At 30.5% G+C, this 22,529-nt stretch overlaps 1 protein-coding gene across 2 annotated transcripts in view; it reads right to left on the reverse strand.

Annotated features, from left to right (window-relative positions):
* Positions 1 to 20,107: 20,107 nt before the first annotated feature.
* The window catches only part of Pi3K68D (phosphatidylinositol-4-phosphate 3-kinase catalytic subunit Pi3K68D), a 67,249-nt gene continuing 64,827 nt past the window's right edge, over positions 20,108 to 22,529 (reverse strand). For both annotated transcript variants that reach the window (XM_065504929.1, XM_065504930.1), the window contains exons 15-18: positions 21,522 to 21,718; positions 21,357 to 21,448; positions 21,145 to 21,294; positions 20,108 to 21,082 (exon numbers count right to left, since the gene is read on the reverse strand). In XM_065504929.1, the coding sequence (XP_065361001.1) occupies positions 20,903 to 21,082; positions 21,145 to 21,294; positions 21,357 to 21,448; positions 21,522 to 21,718 (619 nt within the window). In that variant the 3' untranslated portion in view covers positions 20,108 to 20,902. The remainder of the gene's footprint in view (positions 21,083 to 21,144; positions 21,295 to 21,356; positions 21,449 to 21,521; positions 21,719 to 22,529) is intronic.

Genomic DNA, 22,529 nt, shown 5'->3' on the forward strand with positions numbered 1-22,529 from the left:
GTCGCCGAATTTTAATTTTATCTATTTTTTGGATTTTTTATTTTTATTGTATTTCAAATTTTTTTTTTATTATTTTTTAAATCAATTGGTAGAAACACCGAAAAGCTAATAGTAGATTGCCAAATAAACATTTGTAGCAACAAAAATTAGTGTAATCTTGTTTTTGCCAGGTTAATTATTCATTTGTTAAGTGGATGATAAGAAAACGTTGGCTAAATGGTTAATGGAATGCTAGAATGATGCAGAATAAAACTATGCAATTAAATAAATTTATGGTACTAATTGAATAATAGTCTCAAATTGAATAAATAAGATATACAAAATTTCTTAGTTTTATAACATGTCTGCAAGTCACTTACATATAGAGCAGCAGTGATTTTGGAAAAGCAATTGCAGTTATATTTACACTAACCAAAATTGCAACAAAAAAACAAATAGGATTGTTTTATTCGGTTGGGTCGAATCTTGTACACCCACCATCAATATGTGACAAGAATTGTGGACTAATCTCAGAAAAGTGCCTAAAAAATTCAGGTTCATATAAAACTTGTTATGTCCATTTTCCCCCACGATATTAATTATTATAAGACAATTATGAATGTCCAAGTAATTTTCTGAGTGGGACCTTGTAAGGGGACTAGGGTATGAAGTAGTTGTCTATGAAACTTAGTTTACAGCCGCTACCCTGCATGATTTGACTTCAAGTCAGCATCTCAAAAAGTAAAATAATTACGACGACCATACGCTTTTAAAAAGTCCACAAAAGTCTGCCTGGAGTTAGCTGGCAGCCCCAGGATCGTATGCGGAAGCCCAATCTGTTACTTAATCTTAATGCTAACTGAGTACTGAAACCTAAAAAAAATAAGTAAGAGTGCTATATTCGGCTGTGCCGAATCTTATATACCCTTCACCAAATTATACCTTAAAATTTTAAATATTTTTAGGTAAACAAAATTTAATTTTTTAATTTTTTGGAAAAAAAATTTTTTCGATTGTTATTTTAAATTTTAAAAATTTTTTTTTTTTTAAATTTAAAAAAAAAATTTTTTTGTCTTTTAAATTTTTTTTTTTTTTTTAAAAAAATTCGGGTTAAAAATTGTAGGTCCAACTTAAAAATTGTAGGTCCAACTTACTATGGTCTTATATACGTTGCAAATGTCTTTGAAATATCGATCATTAAATATCCATATTGTCTATATAAATGCCTTAGTAATCCAGATATAGGTCAAAAATCGAGGTTGTCTTGGTTTTTTCCTCATATCTCAGCCATTTGTGGACCGATTTTGCTGATTTTAAATAGCAAAATTCTCGAAAGCATGTCTGACAGACTTATTGAAGATTTGGATTCCGAAGATATCTGGGGTCTTCAGAAAATTGATTTCAACAGACAGACAGACGGTCAGACAGACAGACAGACGGACATGGCTTAATCGACTCCGCTATCTATAAGGATCCAGAATATATGTATATACTTTATAGGGTCGGAAATGAAAAATGTAGAAATTACAAACGGAATGACAAACTTATATATACCCTTCTCACGAAGGTGAAGGGTATAACAAGTAAGAGAGCTATATTCGGCTGTGCCGAATCTTATATACCCTTCACCAAATTATACTTCAAAATACAAATTTTAAATATTTTTAGGTAAACAAAATTTATTTTTTTCCAAAGTGTTTTTTTTTCATTTTTAAAAAAAATGTTTTTTTTTTAAATTTAAAAAATATTTTTTTTGTTTTTGGTGAAAAAAAAATTTGGGTTAAAAAATATTTTTATCGATTTTGACACATTGTAGGTTCAACTTACTACGTCGTTGCAAAGGTCTTTGAAATATCTATCATTAGATATCCATAGATATAGCTCAAAAATCGAGGTTGACCGATTTTGCTGATTTTAAATAGCAAACTTCTTGAAAGCATGCCTGACAGAATTATTGAAGATTTGGATCCTGAAGATATCTGGGGTCATCAGAAAACTGATTTCAATAGACAGACAGACGGATATGTTTTTTTGAATTGTTATTTTAAAATAGTTTTTTTTTAAATTTAAAATTTTTATACCCTTCAGCTTCGTGAGAAGGGTATATATAAGTTTGTCATTCCGTTTGTAATTTCTACATTTTTCATTTCCGACCCTATAAAGTATATATATTCTGGATCCTTATAGATAGCGGAGTCGATTAAGCCATGTCCGTCTGTCTGTCTGTCTGTCTGTCTGTCTGTTGAAATCAGTTTTCTGAAGACCCCAGATATCTTCGGGATCCAAATCTTCAATAATTCTGTCAGACATGCTTTCGAGAATTTTGCTATTTAAAATCAGCAAAATCGGTCCACAAATGGCTGAGATATGAGGAGAAAACCAAGACTACCTCGATTTTTGACCTATTTTTTTACCTAGATCTGGATTACTAAGACATTAATATAGACAATATGGATATCTAATGATAGATATTTCAAAGACATTTGCAAACGTCTTATATAAGACCATAGTAAGTTGGACCTACAATGGGTCAAAATCGGGAAAAAATTTTGAACCCGATTTTTTTTTTTTTTAAAAAAAAATTTTAAAAACAAAAAAAAATTTTAAAATTTAAAAAAAAAAATTTTTAAATTTAAAAAAAAAAATTTTTTCAAATTTAAAAAAAAAAAATTTTAAATTTAAAAAAAAAAAATTAAAATAACAATCGAAAAATTTTTTTTTTCAAAAAATTCAAAAACAACTGGAAAAAAATTAAATTTTGTTTACCTAAAAATATTTAAAATTTTGAAGTATAATTTGGTGAAGGGTATATAAGATTCGGCACAGCCGAATATAGCACTCTTACTTGTTTGAAATTTAAAATGTTTTTTTTTTGAAATTTTTTAATTTTTTTTTTGTTTTTGGTGAAAAAAAAAATTTGGATTAAAAAATATTATTTCTGATTTTGACACATTGTAGGTTCAACTTACTACGTCGTTGTAAAGGTCTTTGAAATATCTATCATTAGATATCCAGATATAGGTCAAAAATCGAGGTTGTCCTGGTTTTTTCCTCATATCTCAGACATTTGTGGACCGATTTTGCTGATTTTAAATAGCAAACTTCTCGAAAGCATGCCTGACAGATTTATTGAAGATTTGGATCCCGAAGATATCTGGGGTCTTCAGAAAATTGATTTCAACAGACAGACAGACAGACGGACGGACTTGGCTTAATCGACTCCGCTATCTATAAGGATCCAGAATATATACATATACGTTATAGGGTCGGAAATGAAAAATGTAGAAATTACAAACGGAATGAGGGCCTATATTCAAAATCCTCTATCTTGAAAAACACAACTTTTCAATAGAGCCTAAAAACAGTTTTTTTTCGCGTATTACTTGATTTATTAAAATTCGGTATTCTACAATATTTTTAAAAGCACCTACTGAATCTCACATATAATTACTTTTTTAAAATTTTGCATTATTGTGGACTTTATGATAGATAGATGGTTTTGCTTTTCAAAAATATGCAATGTGTATGTATGAAATGATCAGATAGAGGGTTTTGCACTTTAATAAAAATTAATTATTTTGATTTCATTTATGCTATCTGTCAGTTTTTAACGTGATTTATTTAAGATAACGTGAATTATTTAAGATAGCGTCTAATAATCAAAGATAGAGGGTTTTGAATATAGGCCCTCGATATATACCCTTCTCACGACAATGCATTGCAACAGAATTCAACGGCCTACATGATAGCGCAGAAGACACAATGAGTGTACATGAACTGGTTCGAATAATTGAGAACGAAGAATTATTTGTAAATATGTTCAGCTAACAACTTAGCGGATCTCAACATAAATAAGTCTACTGGGCCTGATGGTATACCAGCAGTGGTCTTGAAGCAATGTCCTTCTACGCTAGCTCGTCCATTAGCTAACCTTTTCAGAACTTTATACCGTGCCGGCAAATTTCCTGTATGTTGGAATGTAACACCAATTCCTAAAAAGGGAGAGGCTAACAACCAGCGTTGCCGCTTTGGTCCAATTGGACCAAAATTGGTAGTTTGAAGTTAACAAATTGACTTTTGGTAGTTTGGTTGGTTTGTTCCGATATTTGTCGTATTTTGGTAGGCTACGATATTTCTGAATACATAAGTATTTTTAAGAACAAAATAATAACGAAAAAACTACTTATGTTAAGCCAAAATAATAAAACTATGTATTTGCAAAATATGAAGATAGCATTTTCTTAAATATTTAGTTTAGTTAGGTAAATGTGTATATATTTAGTAGTGTTGAGTTCAAAAAATGCCAAAGGGCTCTCAAAACTTTTATTTTCTAATAATATGTGTTAAACTCTGCTTCAATATTTCAGTTTCATCTGACACTTTAAATGTCCAATTATGGAAATTAGGACGCGTAATTTATTTCTATATGAAACTTATTTGTGTTGAATTTTTTCGGGATACCAACACTTGTAGGAGTTTTATACCCGTTTAAGTAATTTTCGGAGAGGCTATGGTCAATAACTTTCTTCCTCTGCACAGAATTTGTTGCCAATCGAATGATTCGGTTGCACACATAGAATTTTTCGGTTCTTTCAACAGAAAGTCAGTTAATAAAGAAGAAATTCGGTTGAAATAACCAAATTTTTGTTACTCCTTCTAAAATTTTTTACTCACAACTGTAAAATTCGGTTACTAAGGTAGAATCATTCGATTGGCAACAAATTCAGTTGCCATCACGAATTTGGTTTCTCTGTGTGGGTAATTTTATAGCAGCAATCATATAATTTTAATTTAACTATTAATTTTGAAACGAATCCATATAGCATTTCTCAAATATTATAAATTTGGTAGGTTTTGGTAGTTTTTAATTAGAAATTTGGTAGGAAAAATATTTTATGAGTGGCAACGCTGCTAACAACCCTGAACTTTACAAAGTTATGGAGAGTATGGTTAACTACCATCTTGTGAAATATTTAGAGTACAACAATTTACTCAGCGACCGGCAGTATGGCAGAGGACGCTCTACGGGAGAATTTATAGACTTCCTATCGGAAAAATGGTGTCGTTCTATACATCGTTTTGGCGAAAGTAAAGTGATGGCTCTAGATATTTCTAAAGCGTTTGATAGAGTATGGCATGGTGCACTTTTAGCAAAACTTATTGCTTTTGGTGTCGGTAATAACTTCTCTCGATTTATATCGAGCTTTCTCAGAGATCGCACTATACGAGATGTTATAGATGGAATTTCATCAAACGAGTTCAAGATCATTTCAGGGGTACCGCAAGGCTCCGTCCTTTCGCCTACTCTATTTCTTATCTTTATAAACGACCTTCTACGTCAAACTTCCAACCCTATCTACTATTTTGCAGATGACAGCAACATTTGCCATTCACATGCATTTAATTATAGACCAAGCCTGTCGGAGATTGGGGCAATGAGGCAAAACATGAATGCACGCAAGACTCAATGTTGTATGTTAACAAACGCACAACGGATCATGTTGATCATAACAGATTGATTGGTGGTGTAAATATTAAGAAATCAGAAGCTCTTGATGTTCTAGGCATAAGTCCGCTGGACAAAACCCATTTTCGATTGTCGAAAGAAGCATTCAAGTGCCTTGGTTTTCTAAAACGGTGTTAGAAATACTTCACTCCATCTGATCTCTTTACTATTTACACCACTTATATCCGACCTAAATTGGAATACAACTCCCATGTGTGGGCCGGTGCTTCGAAGTCTATTTTGGAGTTACTCGACCGAATACAGGAGAGGGCGCACTATTGACTCACTGGAACTGGGTTGTGTTTCACTGTTCTACCGAAGCTACAATGGTATGTGCTCTGCTGAAATTAGGCAACTTGTTCCCGAAACCCGTAGTTTTTTACGCATCACACGCTCTTCGGTAAGTGCACATCAATTCGTTGTCGACTGGACAGTGGATCGCACAACACATTATAGGGAAAATTCGTTCTTCAGCCGTACTATCCGTATGTGGAATAAGTTTCTTCCTGACCTGCTGGTCCCAGAAAAACAAATATCATAAAATCTCTAAAAATAACAAAAGTCCTGGAGGTGATAACATCTCACTAGAGCTCATCAAGGTAAATCCCAAAACGAGTACTGAATTAATCCTTCCTGTTATTGAAGAAATATGGTTATCGGAAAAAATTCCTGATGAACTTAAGGAAGGCAGAAGTGGATCTGACGAATCAGAACAATTGGCGTGTAATCACCTTACTTAACATGATTGACTAATATATATTACCAACACTAAGAAAAAAATAAGCTAGTTTCTGTCCAATTATGCCATGCATTGACCATATAAAATCATTGAGATTCATTGTGTAAAAATCAGTTGAATTGAGGTCATCCTTATGTCTTACATTCATCTAATACGAGAAGGTGTTCGACACACTTAAACACAGTGTTATCTAGAAAACTCTTGAATGTAAAGGCGTACCACAAAAACAGATCCAATTAACCATAATCCTATATGCTGGAGCAAGTTGCCGAATCCTTCACAAGGGCTCGCTTTCACGTAAGATTGAGGTTGTTACTGGAGTTTAACATGGAAGTATAATGTCGCCACTACTTTTTAACATAATGTTAGATATTTTCATGAGCTGCAACGGGTCCCACAAGTATCACCGAAATATCGGCTGGAAATTAATATAGACAAAACAATGGCTTTATGAATTCCTTCAGAACATATAAGTTCTTTCCATATGAACGATGAAATTTTGGAAGATGTCGACTCATTCTGCTATCTTGGCTCTATTATTACTTAAATTGGAGGTTCAGCCGTAGATATTTCTAACCACATAAAGAAGGACAGCCAACAAAGTGTGGAAATAAATAATAAATAATTTCGCGACGTGTAAAAATAAACATTTTTAATTCCAATGTAAATGAACACTGCTATATGGATGGGAGTCCTGTAAAACAAATACTAAAGATATCCAATCATTAAAAGTATTTTTAAATAGATGTCGAGTTTTTTGGCCTCAAATATTCTCGAACAGAAAATTGAGGCATGATATAGTTGTTGTTGATGAGCATCATCATCATCACAACGTTGCTGAGCTTTGCGGTTTGGTAAATGGTTATCTCAACCAAATCCACAATTTCTTCACTCCACGTAACCTGTAGCTATCACCAACGAGGTCATCGGCAACGCTCTTCACCACCTGGGCGGAGGAGGTAAAACTCAACTTAGGCATCATGGTCGACGGCGTACAAATTCCGACAGTGAACCACCCGAAAATCTTGGTTGTCACTTTTGATAGCTTTTTTACCTTCTCAGCACACGTCACTGCAATCACTCATAAACAGTGAAATAGGAACAAGGTCCTCAAGGTACTAGCCTTGGGGTATGGACAAAGAAACCATGCTAGCAACCTACAAGACGATTGGCCGGTCAGTGGTTAACTATGCTGCTCCAGTGTGGTCGGTCGCCTTCGTTAAATGATACTCAGTGGAGAAATATTCAAAGCTGCCAAAATGCAGCCTTAAGGACCGTTACAGACTGCCTCTAAATTAACTCCGAACACCACCTTCACGAGGAAACTACGGTTCTACCGGTCGGGGAACATAACGTCATGCTGACGCAACAGTTCCTTCTAGGATGTCACTGGAGGAGTCAGCCAAACTTCAACGTCACACAGTTGGAGTCTCCCCGAATGCATGCCATATTGGACCTTAGAAAATACGAGGAGAGCATACAGAGGATTGTGCAGGATTCATTTGATCGCAGCTCGTTTCTGACAGCTTTGAACGACATTCATTCGCGGTACCACGATACCGTATGAATGTCGTACTTGGAGGTCGCCCACAACCGATAGCAGATGTCGAAACGATTCTGCCACCTAAAACAAGATTCGTTCTGGCACAACTAAGATCAGGATGGAGCAACAGTCTTAATGCCTTCTGGTCCCGCATAGATCGTCCCGTCCTCAACTTATGCCCAGCATGTGGTCAGGGTCCTCATGACACCCTCCACATTTTCATCCGTCCAGCCAGCCCTACTTCACTACATCCAGTGAATTTATGGACCCACCCAGCAGAAGTAGCACAATTTCATGGACTTGATATTGCATAACCTCCAGATTAAATATTGTAAAATTGTTCACGCTGCTACAACAACAGCAACAATATCCGATGAAATTCGAAAATGTAAGTGGAATTGGATCGGACTTATTCTCCGTAAAGAATGTAATAAGGTTGTTGAGTCACTGTGCTCCTTATAAGAACGACGGAAATATACATATATAATAGAATTTTAGGAGCCGCAGAACAAAAGTTACTTTTTCGATTTTTTTTACAAATTGATTTTTTGGTATTTTTATATTATCTTCTAGAAAAAATAAATTTCCCAAAATTTTTAAATTTTCAAAAAAGTACCTTTTGTTCTGCGGCTCCTCATTTTCTGAATATTAATTTTGAGATTCCAAATTTTCAACATAAAATGGGATTTCTTAATTTCAATTTGTATTTTCTAAATATTAATTTAGATTTATCAATTTCAAATAGGGTTTTCCCGACGTTAATCTACTATTTTTAATTCCATTTAAATTTTCTCAATGTTAACTAGCTTTTATGAATCTCTATTTTGTAAATTATTTTGCCAGATTCGTATTTATCAAGCAAAATAATTTAGGGTGGGTCAAAATATCCCTGTTTTTTTACGAAACAAAGGTTTTTAAATACAATATTATTTTATTTTTCATCATAATCTCCTATGAGTTCTATGCACTTTGTCCAACGTTTCTCCAATTTTTGTTTATTTTGTGAGATGATTTCATAGTTGGACCGAAACCCTTTCCACCGAGACAATCAGGTTCGAAAACAAGAAATAGTCACTAGGAGCTAAATTCCGAGAATAGGGCGGAAGAGGGAGCATTTAGTAGCCTAATTCTAGGATTTTTGCACCCGATTGTGAGCAAATGCGGCAAGTATCTTGCGGAAAACTTTCTCATACCCAGGTGCTCATTCAAAATTTAAACCACTGAGCCATGTGAGATGTCTATGGCTTCCACAATCTCTCACAATTTCAATCTCCGGTTGGCCAACAATAAATCGTGATTTTTTTCAATTGTTTCGGGTGTAGAGACCTCAACTGAACGTCCTGAATGTTGGGCATCTTCCGAACTTGTAAGGCACAACGAACTTCAGTAAGCCACTTTTTTACCGTTGAAATGTATGGTGCAGAGTTCTCATAGTATTTATCAATCTTAGATTGTTTATTTAAAATAGTTTGTTCTTAAAGGAATTATTAAGGTTACTAACATTACAACTTCTAAAAAAAACTATGTAATCTGATTTGAAAAAGTTATTTTTCGAACCAGATTCAACTTTAACGAATCTCTTAAATATTTTTATAAAATAAAAGACTTTATTGAATTTTGAAAAATTACCGGGAATGGAAAAAGTCCCGAAAATTAGGAACCCTAGCTACAATGATTTAACAAAAAAAATAATTGTATTTATCACAAATTTGTCACTTCAATTTTACCAACGTAATGACAATGTCTCTGGGGAGGGGCATTATAATTTGTTATAAAATTGTTGTTGCCTCTTAACGCATTAGTTGTACTAAATATAGAATAAGTCATATCTGTTATCTCACAATTAACTCAAACGTAGACAAATTTGTCATAAAAAGTGCATTTTGCATTTGAAGGAGGGCGGTGTAAAGGAGGTTTAGTTGTTGTTTTCTATTGATAATCGTCATTAAGACCGATTGTTATCGTGTTTGGAATGGTTTCGCTAGCTAATGAGTTGGAGTTTATGCCATTTGAATTAATACTGAAATATAATAAAATTAATTGCTAATTTGAATGGCATAAACAGAAACTTAGTTTCGAGACCCCTCTAATCCAATGCAAATTTTTTTGAGGTATGCAAATTATTATTTATTGAAAATTAATATTTGTAAAAGAAATTTAAGTATTTGACAGATAATGTATAATTTTGTACACTTATCTATGTATATAAAATTTCTTTCTGATTATACAAGCAGAAGAACAATATAGTTATACATGTTTACTGTAACCAACTATTTCTGATACTTATTGGTACGCTTTCAAGAACTATTGCTGCATTTCCTTTCAAGGCCAAAATCAATTCTATAGCTTTTTCTTCATTGCTCCATAAGTTTCTCTTGGCAACTGTATAATATTGGAACTTGAAAACGTTAAATGGTGTGCTGCCATCAAAACTAGGAGCCTTTATTCTACTAGATGCCTCTGGAATAGTTCGCACAGGTCCATCTTGGCATTGAAGATTATTAATCTTTGTTTCTAGATCATGCAGTTTTTGATCAACACCTTCTTGTCAATACCATCCATCCACTTTGCTGTTAAAATCTTCAGACATTTCCTGAATTTTCTCGTCGGTGACTCTAGATGATTCTTTAAATTTCGCTTCCATTTCAGCTAGGATTTTCTTGTTGTTGACTTGAACTTCAGCTAACAATTTCTCATTGTTGACTCTAGAAGTTTCTTGAACTTCAGCTAATAATTGCTCGTTGTTTACTTTAGAAGTTTCTTGAACTTCAGCTAACAGCTTCTCATTGTTGACTCTAGAGGTTTCTTGAACATCTCTAGAATTTTATTGAACTTCAGCTAACAGCTCCCGTTGTTAGCTCTAGAATTTTCTTGAAATTCTTCTTTGACTTCTTTAAATTGTGCCATCATAGCAGCAAACATTGTGCTTAACCCTTAAATGCATGATTTTTACTTTTATTTTTCTATAAAGTATCAAATATGAAACTTTTCGTAATCCATTTGATTTTGCTGAAGGAGAATCTGAATTAGTATCAAGCTTATGTTCGTCTAAAATTAAGTGGAACTGGAATGTAGACAATTGGTAACAATATGCATTAAAGGGTTAAATCTACATATGCTACTACCATTTCAATATCACTCCACTTGAATTCATCTATCAGCATCTTTTGCAATTTTATTTATTGCCAGCTGTTGGTAACTCCAACTTACTCAATTCTTTCTTGAGTTGTTCAACTTTTAGTGCTTATTATTTTGCAATCCCATTTCTCACACCAATAGTTACGTTTTTGCCTTTTAAAAACGTGGTTTATTGCCTTTAAATAAACCGGATACTTTTGTTTGCAAATAAAAAGCAGTTTAGTAGTTTAAAACTGTAACAACTCTTTACTTATTTAAAATGTACAATAACAATTTAAATAGTCACTCAGTGTTTTTATACAGGTTTTTAAATACGCAGAAATATATACACTTTATAATGTACAAGTATACACTGGCAATGCAGTTGATGTCTTTTCTTAACGATGCTTTAAATTAGACTCTTTCGTTTGGTGTTCTCGCGGCCAATTTATATTCGCTGCATTACCATCTAGAAAGCTCTATTTCTACAATGATCTTCAAACTAGAATATTCGAATTCTAGAGCTTTCGATGTTAATCATTAATCATTTAGTGTTGTCATACTTACAATCAATGCTAAACTCAAAGCTTTTTTTCAATGTTATATGTTTCACAGCAATGTTAATAATAACCACAGATATGTTACAGTTTGAGAGGCACTGCTGTCTGAGAAGCATAACACGCTCCAACTTTAAACCAGCCGTTAAAAAAAGTTATATTTAAATTTAAGTACAATTTCGTAACAGTATTATCTTCAAAATATTTAAAGAAAAAAGCAAAACATTTTTGAAAAATAACAACTTTTTTAGAGGTTGTCTCACATTTTGGTCCATAACTCTGTTTTTTAGTTGAATAATTTTTTAGATCGTCATAGAATTTTATAAGGACCCAAAATGTATATACTCGTACTTTTTAGTTCTACCACCAATATTTCGATAACTTACAAACGGAATGACAAAGTCTATATACCCCCATATTTTTGGTTGTGGGTTCGAAAATGATAATAAACAAATAAATAGTTGTACAAAATTATGTCATACCTTAGTTAATTACATATTTATTGACAAATATTAATCATTTATTATTCAAAATTTATGAATATTTTGCTGTACTTCTTTGTAACTTACACTTTTTAATAGCAATATTGAAATCAAACTAAATCAATGATTGCAAACAACAAGACCTGTAGCACACTTTTTTCATTTCAGAAATTATTACTTATAATAGAACTTTCAATGTATTAATTTGTATTCAATACTCGCACTTGTTTGAGCTGAAAGTTCGACTTAAAAGGAGCGCTTCCTTATTTGTAAATTATTATCAAATTAAACAGAGATTTAAAAGTATGTTCGCATACAAGTCGAAAAATATTAACACACTCTGAAGATTTGAGTTGTAAAATTATTATTTAAATATTATTATTTATCGACGAAGTTTATTGAAACTTCAGGGAAGTATTTTGATATATTTAGAATTGATAAAGAAAGCGAAATGCATGATTTTTACTTTTATTTTTCTATAAAGTATCAAATATGAAACTTTTCGTAATCCATTTGATTTTGCTGAAGGAGAATCTGAATTAGTATCAAGCTTATGTTCGTCTAAAATTAAGTGGAACTGGAATGTAGGCAATTGGTAACAATATGCATTAAAGGGTTAAATCTACTTATGCTACTACCATTTCTTCCTTATACTCGAATTCGTAAGCTCCGATGTACTAAATATCACTCCGCTTGAATTCATCTATCAGCCTCTTTTGCAATTTTATTTATTGCCAGCTGTTGGTAACTCCAACTTACTCAATTCTTTCTTAAGTTGTTCAACTTTTAGTTCTTCAAACTTCATGCTTATTATTTTGCAATCCCATTTCTCACTCCAATAGTTACGTTTTTACCTTTTAAAAACGTGGTTTATTGCCTTTAAATAAACCGGATACTTTTGTTTGCAAATAAAAAGCAGTTTAGTAGTTTAAAACTGTAACAACTCTTTACTTATTTAAAATGTACAATAACAATTTAAGTAGTCACTCAGTGTTTTTATACAAGTTTTTAAATACGCGGAAATATATACACTTTATAATGTACAAGTATACACTGGCAATGCAGTTGATGTCTTTTCTTAACGTTGCCTTAAATTAGACTCATTCGTTTGGTGTTCTCGCGGCCAATTTATATTCGCTGCATTACCATCTAGAAAGCTCTATTTCTACAATGATCTTCAAACTAGAATATTCGAATTCTAGAGCTTTCGATGTTAATCATTAATCATTTAGTGTTGCCATACTTACAATCAATGCTCAACTCAAAGCTTTTTTTCAATGTTATATGTTTCACAGCAATGTTAATAATAACCACAGATATGTTACAGTTTGAGAGGCACTGCTGTCTGAGAGGCATAACACGCTCCAACTTTAAACCAGCAGTTAAAAAAAGTTATATTTAAATTTAAGTACAATTTCGTAACAGTATTATCTTCAATATATTTAAAGAAAAAAGCAAAACATTTTTGAAAAATAACAACTTTTTTAGAGGTTGTCTCACATTTTGGTCCATAACTCTGTTTTTTAGTTGAATAATTTTTTAGATCGTCATAGAATTCTATAAGGACCCAAAATGTATATACTCGTACTTTTTAGTTCTACCACCAATATTTCGATAAGTTACAAACGGAATGACAAAGTCTATATACCCCCATATTTTTGGTTGTGGGTTCGAAAATAATAATAAACAAATAAATAGTTGTACAAAATTATGTCATACCTTAGTTAATTACATATTTATTGACAAATATTAATCATTTATTATTCAAAATTTATGAATATTTTGCTGTACTTCTTTGTAACTTACACTTTTTAATAGCAATATTGAAATCAAACTAAATCAATGATTGCAAACAACAAGACCTGTAGCACACTTTTTTCATTTCAGAAATTATTACTTATAATAGAACTTTCAATGTATTAATTTGTATTCAATACTCGCACTTGTTTGAGCTGAAAGTTCGACTTAAAAGGAGCGCTTCCTTATTTGTAAATTATTATCAAATTAAACAGAGATTTAAAAGTATGTTCGCATACAAGTCGAAAAATATTAACACACTCTGAAGATTTGAGTTGTGAAATTATTATTTAAATATTATTATTTATCGACGAAGTTTATTGAAACTTCAGAAAAGTATTCTGATGTATTTAGAATTGTTAAAGAAAGCGATAAATGAACCAAAATGACCAGGAAAATTGTTAATTTTTAATTATTTTTCAAATTTTGACACCAATTACTCAACGGGTTAAATAAATTCCACAAACATTTAATTTTTAGTCCCCAGGTTTTTTTAAGTTTCATAAAAATCCTCTACACTAAGATACAACTGTTGTAAATGGTAATCAGGGCCTTAATTTTTAGTCCCCAGGGAATATTTTTTTTAAGTTTCATAAAAATCCTCCAAAAATAAATAACATTTACTATTTATGAATTAATATATTGGGTGTGTTCGTAAATGCAGTTAATTTGTGCATCACTGATGCCACGACCTGCAAACTTTTGCAACATATAACTTAATGATGCATTGGTTGCACAAATTTGCGGCATCACTGCCAACAATTTGCATTAAAAAACGTTTGACGTAAAGCAATAATCGCAAATATGCTTTTTCGAACGCTAAACTTTTAATTTGCTGCAGTGATGCAATCATACTGAATTTACGAACACACCCATTATTTGTTTGATCTAAATCTTGTGTTAAAATTGAGCCAGAATGATTTTGTTACCCTCCTCAAATTAAACATTGGTTTGTTTTAGGATGTCTCCCAAAAAATATTTAGTATTTTTACACCCTTCACCTTCGTGAGAAGGGTATAGTATATAAGTTTGTCATTCCGTTTTTAATTTCCACAATATAATTTTTCGACCCTATAAAGCATATATATTCTGGATCCTTATAGATAGCGGAGTCGATTAAGCCATGTCTGTCCGTCTGTTTGTTGAAATAAATTTTCTGAAGATCACAGATACCTTCGGGATCCAAATCATCAATAATTCTGTCAGACATGTTTTCGAGAAGTTTCTTATTTAAAATCAGTAAAATCGGTTCACAAATGGCTGAGATATGAGGAAAAAACCAGGACAGCCTCGATGTTTGACCTATTTTTGACCAATATCTGGATTACTAAGTCTTTAATATAGACAATATGGATATCTAATGATAGATATTTCAAAGACCTTAGCAACGACGTGTATAAGACCTTTGTAAGTTGGACCTACAATGGGTCAAAATCAACAAAATCATCAAAAAAAAAACAAAAATTTTTTTTTTCAAATTTAAAAAAAATTTAAATTAAAAAAAAAATTAAAATAACTATTCGAAAAAAATTTTTTTTCCAAAAAATGAAAAAACAAATGGAAAAAAAATGTTTTATTGTTTACCTAAAAATATTTTAAATTTTTATTTTGAAGTATAATTTGGTGAAGGGTATATAAGATTCGGCACAGCCGAACATATCTCTCTTACTAGTTTTTTTTAAATATTAGTATTTTCTTCCAAAACAACAAATACATATGTATATGTGTATGTATATTCCTTAATTTATAATATTTTTTTTATTTACTTCATTTAAGCATGTTATCGGACTGTCAATCTGATAAAAATCATGTTTTAAATTAAACATGGTCAATATGGATATCAAATTTATTTATTTTTTTGAGAAGTATATACTCGTAGTGTGCAAAAAAATGTAATTGTGCAAAATTAAAAAAAATTACATTTTCAACGATGCTATATAATAATTTAAGTAAAAATTTAAGTTGACTCAGTATGAATGAACTAATTATATTTGGGGGATTCAAACGGTAATAGGATTAGGTCGTATTGTCATAATGTCCTAAAATATTTTTTTAGTTTAAACAAATTTTTGTTGGGTTTTAAACAAAAAAGTTATAAACTAATAAGACTTTTTGAACTATGTTTATTGGTTTGTCATAAAATAACACTTTTTTTCGTTTGCAGCACAACAAGAATTTGTTTAAACTAAAAAAAATATTTTACGACATTATGACAGTACGACCTAATAGCAGACCGTTTCCCCAATAATTTATATGTGTGTAAAATTTAAATTTTTCGAGCAAAATTAAGAGCTACCGCAAATCAAATCCTCTATCTTAGATTTTCATGGCAAAATATTGTGGTACAAAATTTTATCATCCTGAGCATGTATTTTGTCGTATGTGCACCAAAAATAGACTTACATATGTATGTACGACATTTTTTTTATGCAAAATGATGATTTGTTATATTGAAAATACAATTGTTGTACGTCATACAATTTTATTATTTTTTTAATGAAAAGTGAAGAAATTAACTTATAAAGAAAATAATAAAGAAACTAACTGTTTAGTTTGATAAAATTCTTAAAAGAAATATTTAAAAGATTTAGAAATCCCAAATTAAACGGCATTGGCACATACATATGATAAGGAATGCTGAATACGAAAAAACCAAGCTTAGAATTTTAGAAATGGATAGAAATAATTTAAAAATTTTACGTTAAAAGCAGACACACGGATTTTTAAATGCATTCCTTTCAGTAAAATAAAATATATTGAATATAATAATACAACCATTTATCAAATCGGCTACAGACTGATGATGCATGGTAAGGATGAATTGATTTATAAAACTGTTAAAAAAAGAAAATTTGCGATGCTTAGTAGGAGAGATACCGGATAACTTCTTTCAAATAAAATTAACAATGTTAATTGTGAATTGACCAATAGATAATATTATTCGCATATATTTTATCAAAGAATTTTTGACATTTTGTTTTATTTAATATTTTTTGTTGAATAAAGAATTTCTGTTAATTAAGGCCCTAATTTTGTAAATCACGTCACCAAAATGATATTTATGTGGAAAGCAAAAACAAAATTTCAAAAATTTTAAAAATTTGTTTTTGTTTTATATACAAATTCTGAACAGAACAAACGCACCAAAATTAAAGCGTTGATTTGACTTTCATAATTTGAAAATTTTCGCTCTTTACATGATGTATGTATGGATTGTGTATAAATTTTGTTTATAGAGCGTATGATAAATATAAATGTGATGTAGGTATTAAATAATATTAATCATGCGTCTATGAGAATCAGCATAGCTTTATTTTTATACCCTTCACCTTCGTGAGAAGGGTATTATATATAAGTTTGTCATTCCGTTTGTAATTTCTACATTTTTCATTTCCGACCCTATAAAGTATATATATTCTGGATCCTTATAGATAGCGGAGTCGATTAAGCCATGTCCGTCTGTCTGTCTGTTGAAATCAATTTTCTGAAGACCCCTGATATCTTCGGGATCCAAATCTTCAATAATTCTGTCAGACATGCTTTCGAGAAGTTTGCTATTTAAAATCAGCAAAATTGGTCCACAAATGGCTGAGATATGAGGAATAAACCAGGACAACCTCGATTTTTGACCTACGAATATCTGGATTACTAAGTCATTAATATAGACAATATGGATATCTAATGATAGATATTTCATAGTAAGTTGGACCTACAATGGGTAAAAAAAAATTTTATCCCGATTTTTTCGCTAAATATTAAAAAAATTGTATTTTGAAGTATAATTTGGTGAAGGATATATAAGATTCGGCACAGCCAAATATAGCTCTCTTACTTGTTAAGATTTAGTTTAAACTTTTTTTTTCATATTTTATTTGTATCTTCACAAAATAATGTGAACTATCAATAATTTGTTCAAATCTTAAATCTAAATATTAATTTTTATTTACGTCCCACCACAGTTTGACGAAAAATTATGTTTAATTTATAGATCCTATCATCAGCGCAGGTGTGTTGGATTCCTTCTTCTTAGTCGGATGTAGCCATTACTTCTCATTAATGTTCGTGCAAGTGGGTTAGGGTGAACTTCTAACTTTTTCAAATATGACTCCGATTGTTTTTTTATTTCATTTTTCACCAGCGAGACACCTAGGTCCTTATGAATGTTAATATTTCTCACATACCAAGGCGCTGCTGTTCATTCTTAATATTTTATTTTGGAATCTTTGAATTTTTTCAATATTAGAAGCTGAGGCCGTGTCCCATAATTGAATTCCATAGCACCATATGGGTTTTATTATTGAGCTGTACAGCAAAAGTTTGCAATCTAAACTCAATCTCGAGTTTTTACCAATTAGCCAGTAAATTTGTAGTAATTTTAACTTCATTTGAGTCAATTTCGTATCTATATGCTTTTTCCAGGTAAAACGGCGGTCTAGATGCAGACCTAGATATTTAACTTCAGTTTGTTGAGGTATTATATGATTATTTATTAGCAGGGCAAGGCTTTTCATGCACTAAAAAATTAAAAATATGCGCTTATAATATGCACTATAAAGAGAGAAAATATGCACTAAAAATGACAAAAATATGCAATAAAAACTAGTTTTTCATTTGAAATATGTATATTAGAGTTAATTAATTATATTAATTTTTCTGAAGACTTTTGCATAGATTTTAACTCCTTGTGGTGGTTCAACGCACCTAAAGATGCGGATTTTGAGAACATTTTTCTGTAGAGCAAAAACGGTTGAATATATTGCAAATCTGATTTCACCAATGGATTCTGCATCAACAATTAATACAATTGATGTTTTTTGAATCCTTAATTTGGTTAGAAATTTCTCCGTTTACATTATTAATTTATAGTAAATTAATTTTACTTATGCAATCAGCGAATTGAATCCCTGTAGTTTAGTAATAGTTTCAGAAATAAAGATGTAATTTAATCACAGAAATGCTAATTGGCTTTTAATATTATTTATTTTTTTTTAAATATCTTTATTTTTTTAATTTAGTGAGCGTCGCTATTATCAAATTCTTCCATTATATTCTTAATTTCATCGAAATATTTTCCATAGTACTCAGCCGCATCTAACCAGGTTCCCCATCTAGTAATTACTGGTTGAGGTGGAAGAGGAATCTCTGAATACTTTTCTCCACACGAGATGGGATCTAATTTCTTCGGTTACTCGATGTAAACCATGTGCTAATCATGTTACATGAATAAGTTTTGAATAAAAAACCTTTAGACTATTTGCTGCTATATAAATATATCCAAAAGAAAATTAAATATGCAGTAAAATGGAAAAATATGTTAAATATATGTATTTAAATGCAAAATATGCATTTATAACAAAATATGCAACAACAAAACGATGCCATTTTGATGCAAATTCTTCGATTCGGAAAGATAAATTGTCAAAAGTGATTTTGAGTTACTGACTACAAACATGCATTTGCATAGAAATCCTTGCCCTGTTTATTAGTATTGGAGGGCACGATTTTTGGTATTTCTCTATCTTATACAATTAATTTTCAAATATTTTTTTGAATAAATTCTTCTTGCAATTCATGTTTTCTTACTATTTTTTGCATGCTGAACATGAATTTTACATTTTTCAATAGCGAATGCCGATTCTGAATTGAATTACCATGAAAATATTTTACCTTTTTGTTTTTGGAAAATATAAATTCCCTGGAATAAATTTCCTTTGGAATTTGCTTAAAAAAAGTGTCTACTATTAAAGTGTCATTATCATGGTTGTGGCTACCACAACAAGCGCAACCATTATTTATCTAAAGCTCTATCCAATTTTGCTGCGGATAATAATAAAGTTGTTGAACCGAAGTTCAACTAAGTTAGAATTACTAGAGAAGCCAGGAAGACTGTTCAAATTCACAATGATATCGTAAAAAAAGTGTCTGATGCAGAATATTTAAATTATGATTTCATTACAATGATGACAAACTTATGTTTTTTTCGACAAACTAACCATTAATATTAAATTAGCCATTATCTTAAATAAATTAAGTTAAGAAATAACAGATGGCATAAATGAAATCAAAACCCTCTATCTACATTGAATATTTTTGAAAAGTAAAACCCTCTATCTATCATAAAGTCCACAATAATGCAAAATTTTAAAAACCAATTACATGTGAGATTCAGTAGTTGCTTTTAAAAAATATTGTAGAATACTGAATTTTATTAACTCAAGTAATACTCGAAAAAAACTGTTCTCCTGAAAAGTTGTGTTTTTCAAGATAGAGGGTTTTGAATATAGTCCCTCGATATGATTTATAAAACAAATTTAGTTTTATAAACTTTTTATAAATTTAAAAATTTATGAATATGAGAGTAAATAAATAAAGATTCACAAAAACATGTGCGTATGAAAATTATAATCTCGATTTATTGAAAATGATTTAAAAAATGGATATATTATATTGCGTCGTAGTTTTGATCTTATTCAATTATATTTATACAATAAAATTGCTTTATATAAATCCTGGTAGCTAATTGAATACATTTATTTGGTATTAAATCTATATTAATACAATTTTGCAATGAACGATGAATAAGTGATGGTGAATCACAAAATAAAAGTACATAAATTTAAAGTTTAACATAATATTTATGAAATCATTGAGTTTTGTTTTGTTTTGATTTAGTTACATTTGTAAATATAAATTAATAAAATAATTGTGCATTGAAAACAACGAAAAAAATATGTAAATCTTAAAAAATATTTGTAGTTTTTTTTTTGTTTGTTTTTAGTTATAAAGAAATGAAAATAATTTGTTAATAATATTTTAAATTAAATAAATTTTGTTGTAGTTTTAAATAATAGTAATAATAATAATAATAATTTGGAATGTAACATCACACTTACATATTTAAATATCTAACATAGTAGCAGTAATATAATACAAATTTTCATAAAATTTATATTATAATTATAAATATTATATTAGTATTAAATTTCTTTTATATATATTAACAATTCCTTTTAGCATTAATAAATGATTTGTGTGTTGTTTATTAATAATAATAATAATGATTTCTTATTATCCAGTTCGGTTTTTCTTGCTGTTGCAAATCCCTGTTCATTGTAAAATGTGTGTGTGTGTGTGGGTATTCTAAACATTGATTACACCCATAAGTTCAATTTTAGCATAGTGTCAGTGACGGGGCATATTGCCCAAACGGAACCAATCTATTAATTCTTTGCGTAAATCATATTTACTTAAATCAATTTGAAAGCCTCCTAGCAATTCGTTTTCTTGTAGGGTGTCATGTGACCACACAGTAACATGTAATACACGATTTTGTATAATTTGTAAAGGCATACGATATTCCAGCTGTTAAAGAATAGAGTTAGATTAGTAAGATTTATTGAAAATTGTTGGTTTTTCTAGCCTACCGTTTCCATATAACTTGGCACACAGGTTTTGCGCACAACTTTGGTTTTACGTTTGGTCGCCTTTTTGTCATCTGGCTTCAAGTAACATTTAACATAAGTATTGGGCTCCTGACCACCCTGCAGCTGCGGTAAACCTTTGGCATGATGAATCTAAAGAATATTAAACAATTATCGAATGATACAACATTTAAATTTTATTTTTATTTACTCACCATTACAGTTAGAACATCTCTGCGATATTGCATGGACAATTTCAATTGTCCTACTTCATTTGTATGTTCTCTAGATGTTTGAGATTTTACTTCTGTAATTAAGAAAAAAATAATAATGAATTATTTTCATAATTTTCTTAAATTTTTATTTTAGCTGCAACTCACCTTTTATTTTCGACAAACCTAATTTAGCCTCTTTTTGATCTCTTAGTAATGGATGAAAGAATGTATAAACCAAATCGGAATGAGCAATTTCATCGGCCGAATTAAATAGCGATATAAGAAATTCACGTATCTCGGGTAAACGTCTCTCGGCCACAGATTTAACATTGGAACGTCCAACGTGTATACCACTGGGTAAACTAAAATAAGAAAGAATAGTAAGCAATTTTAAGTATTTGAATTAATATGGAATGAAACGATTTTGAACTCGAAAATGTTTAAAATTTAGAAATAAATTGAAATCTTTATTAGACATTTTTATACCCTCCAACAAAAAAGATGGGCGGTATATTGATTTTGTCATTGCGTTTGTAAAAAATTATATTCTCATAAGATTCTAAGACGAAATCACGTTATTTTGTTGATTTTTTTTTAAAAAGTTTTGTAGGCCAGATATGAGCAACTTTAGGGGACCTCCCACTAATCCCCATTCCAACTTCGAGCCAATACAATTACAAATCAATTCAAAAAAACCCTAAGCACTGACTATGTGAAATTTCATTAAGATATCTCCAATCGTTCATTATCTACCGAATTATTTCCAAAATAAAAAGTTTCTAAAAACTGAAAACTATCGAATATTGTGAAGACATAACTAGGTCTAGCAATTGCTTTGCTTATTTATAAGATTCCTTATTTCTCCAACAGTCACAGTTATACTAGATTACTTATAATATCCAATAACTCTTCTCTTTTGTTAGAAATTTACAATTCAAATAATCCAGACTTTTTCAGGCTCAACATTGTTTTTAATGTGCTGGAATAGAAGAAGTCATTTGAGACGATCTGTAAGTACTAGGGTATTCATTCGACTAATGATCGTTCGATTAATCGAATAATTTCTTACGAATAATTATTCGAACAATTTAAAAATGGCCATTTTCAATAATTCGAACAATTTTATGTAGAATAATCGAATAAATGTTCATATATATTTAAATTTATTAAATT

Source organism: Calliphora vicina, chromosome 3 (assembly GCF_958450345.1).
Source record: "Calliphora vicina chromosome 3, idCalVici1.1, whole genome shotgun sequence".
NCBI classification, from domain to species: Eukaryota; Metazoa; Arthropoda; class Insecta; order Diptera; family Calliphoridae; genus Calliphora; species Calliphora vicina.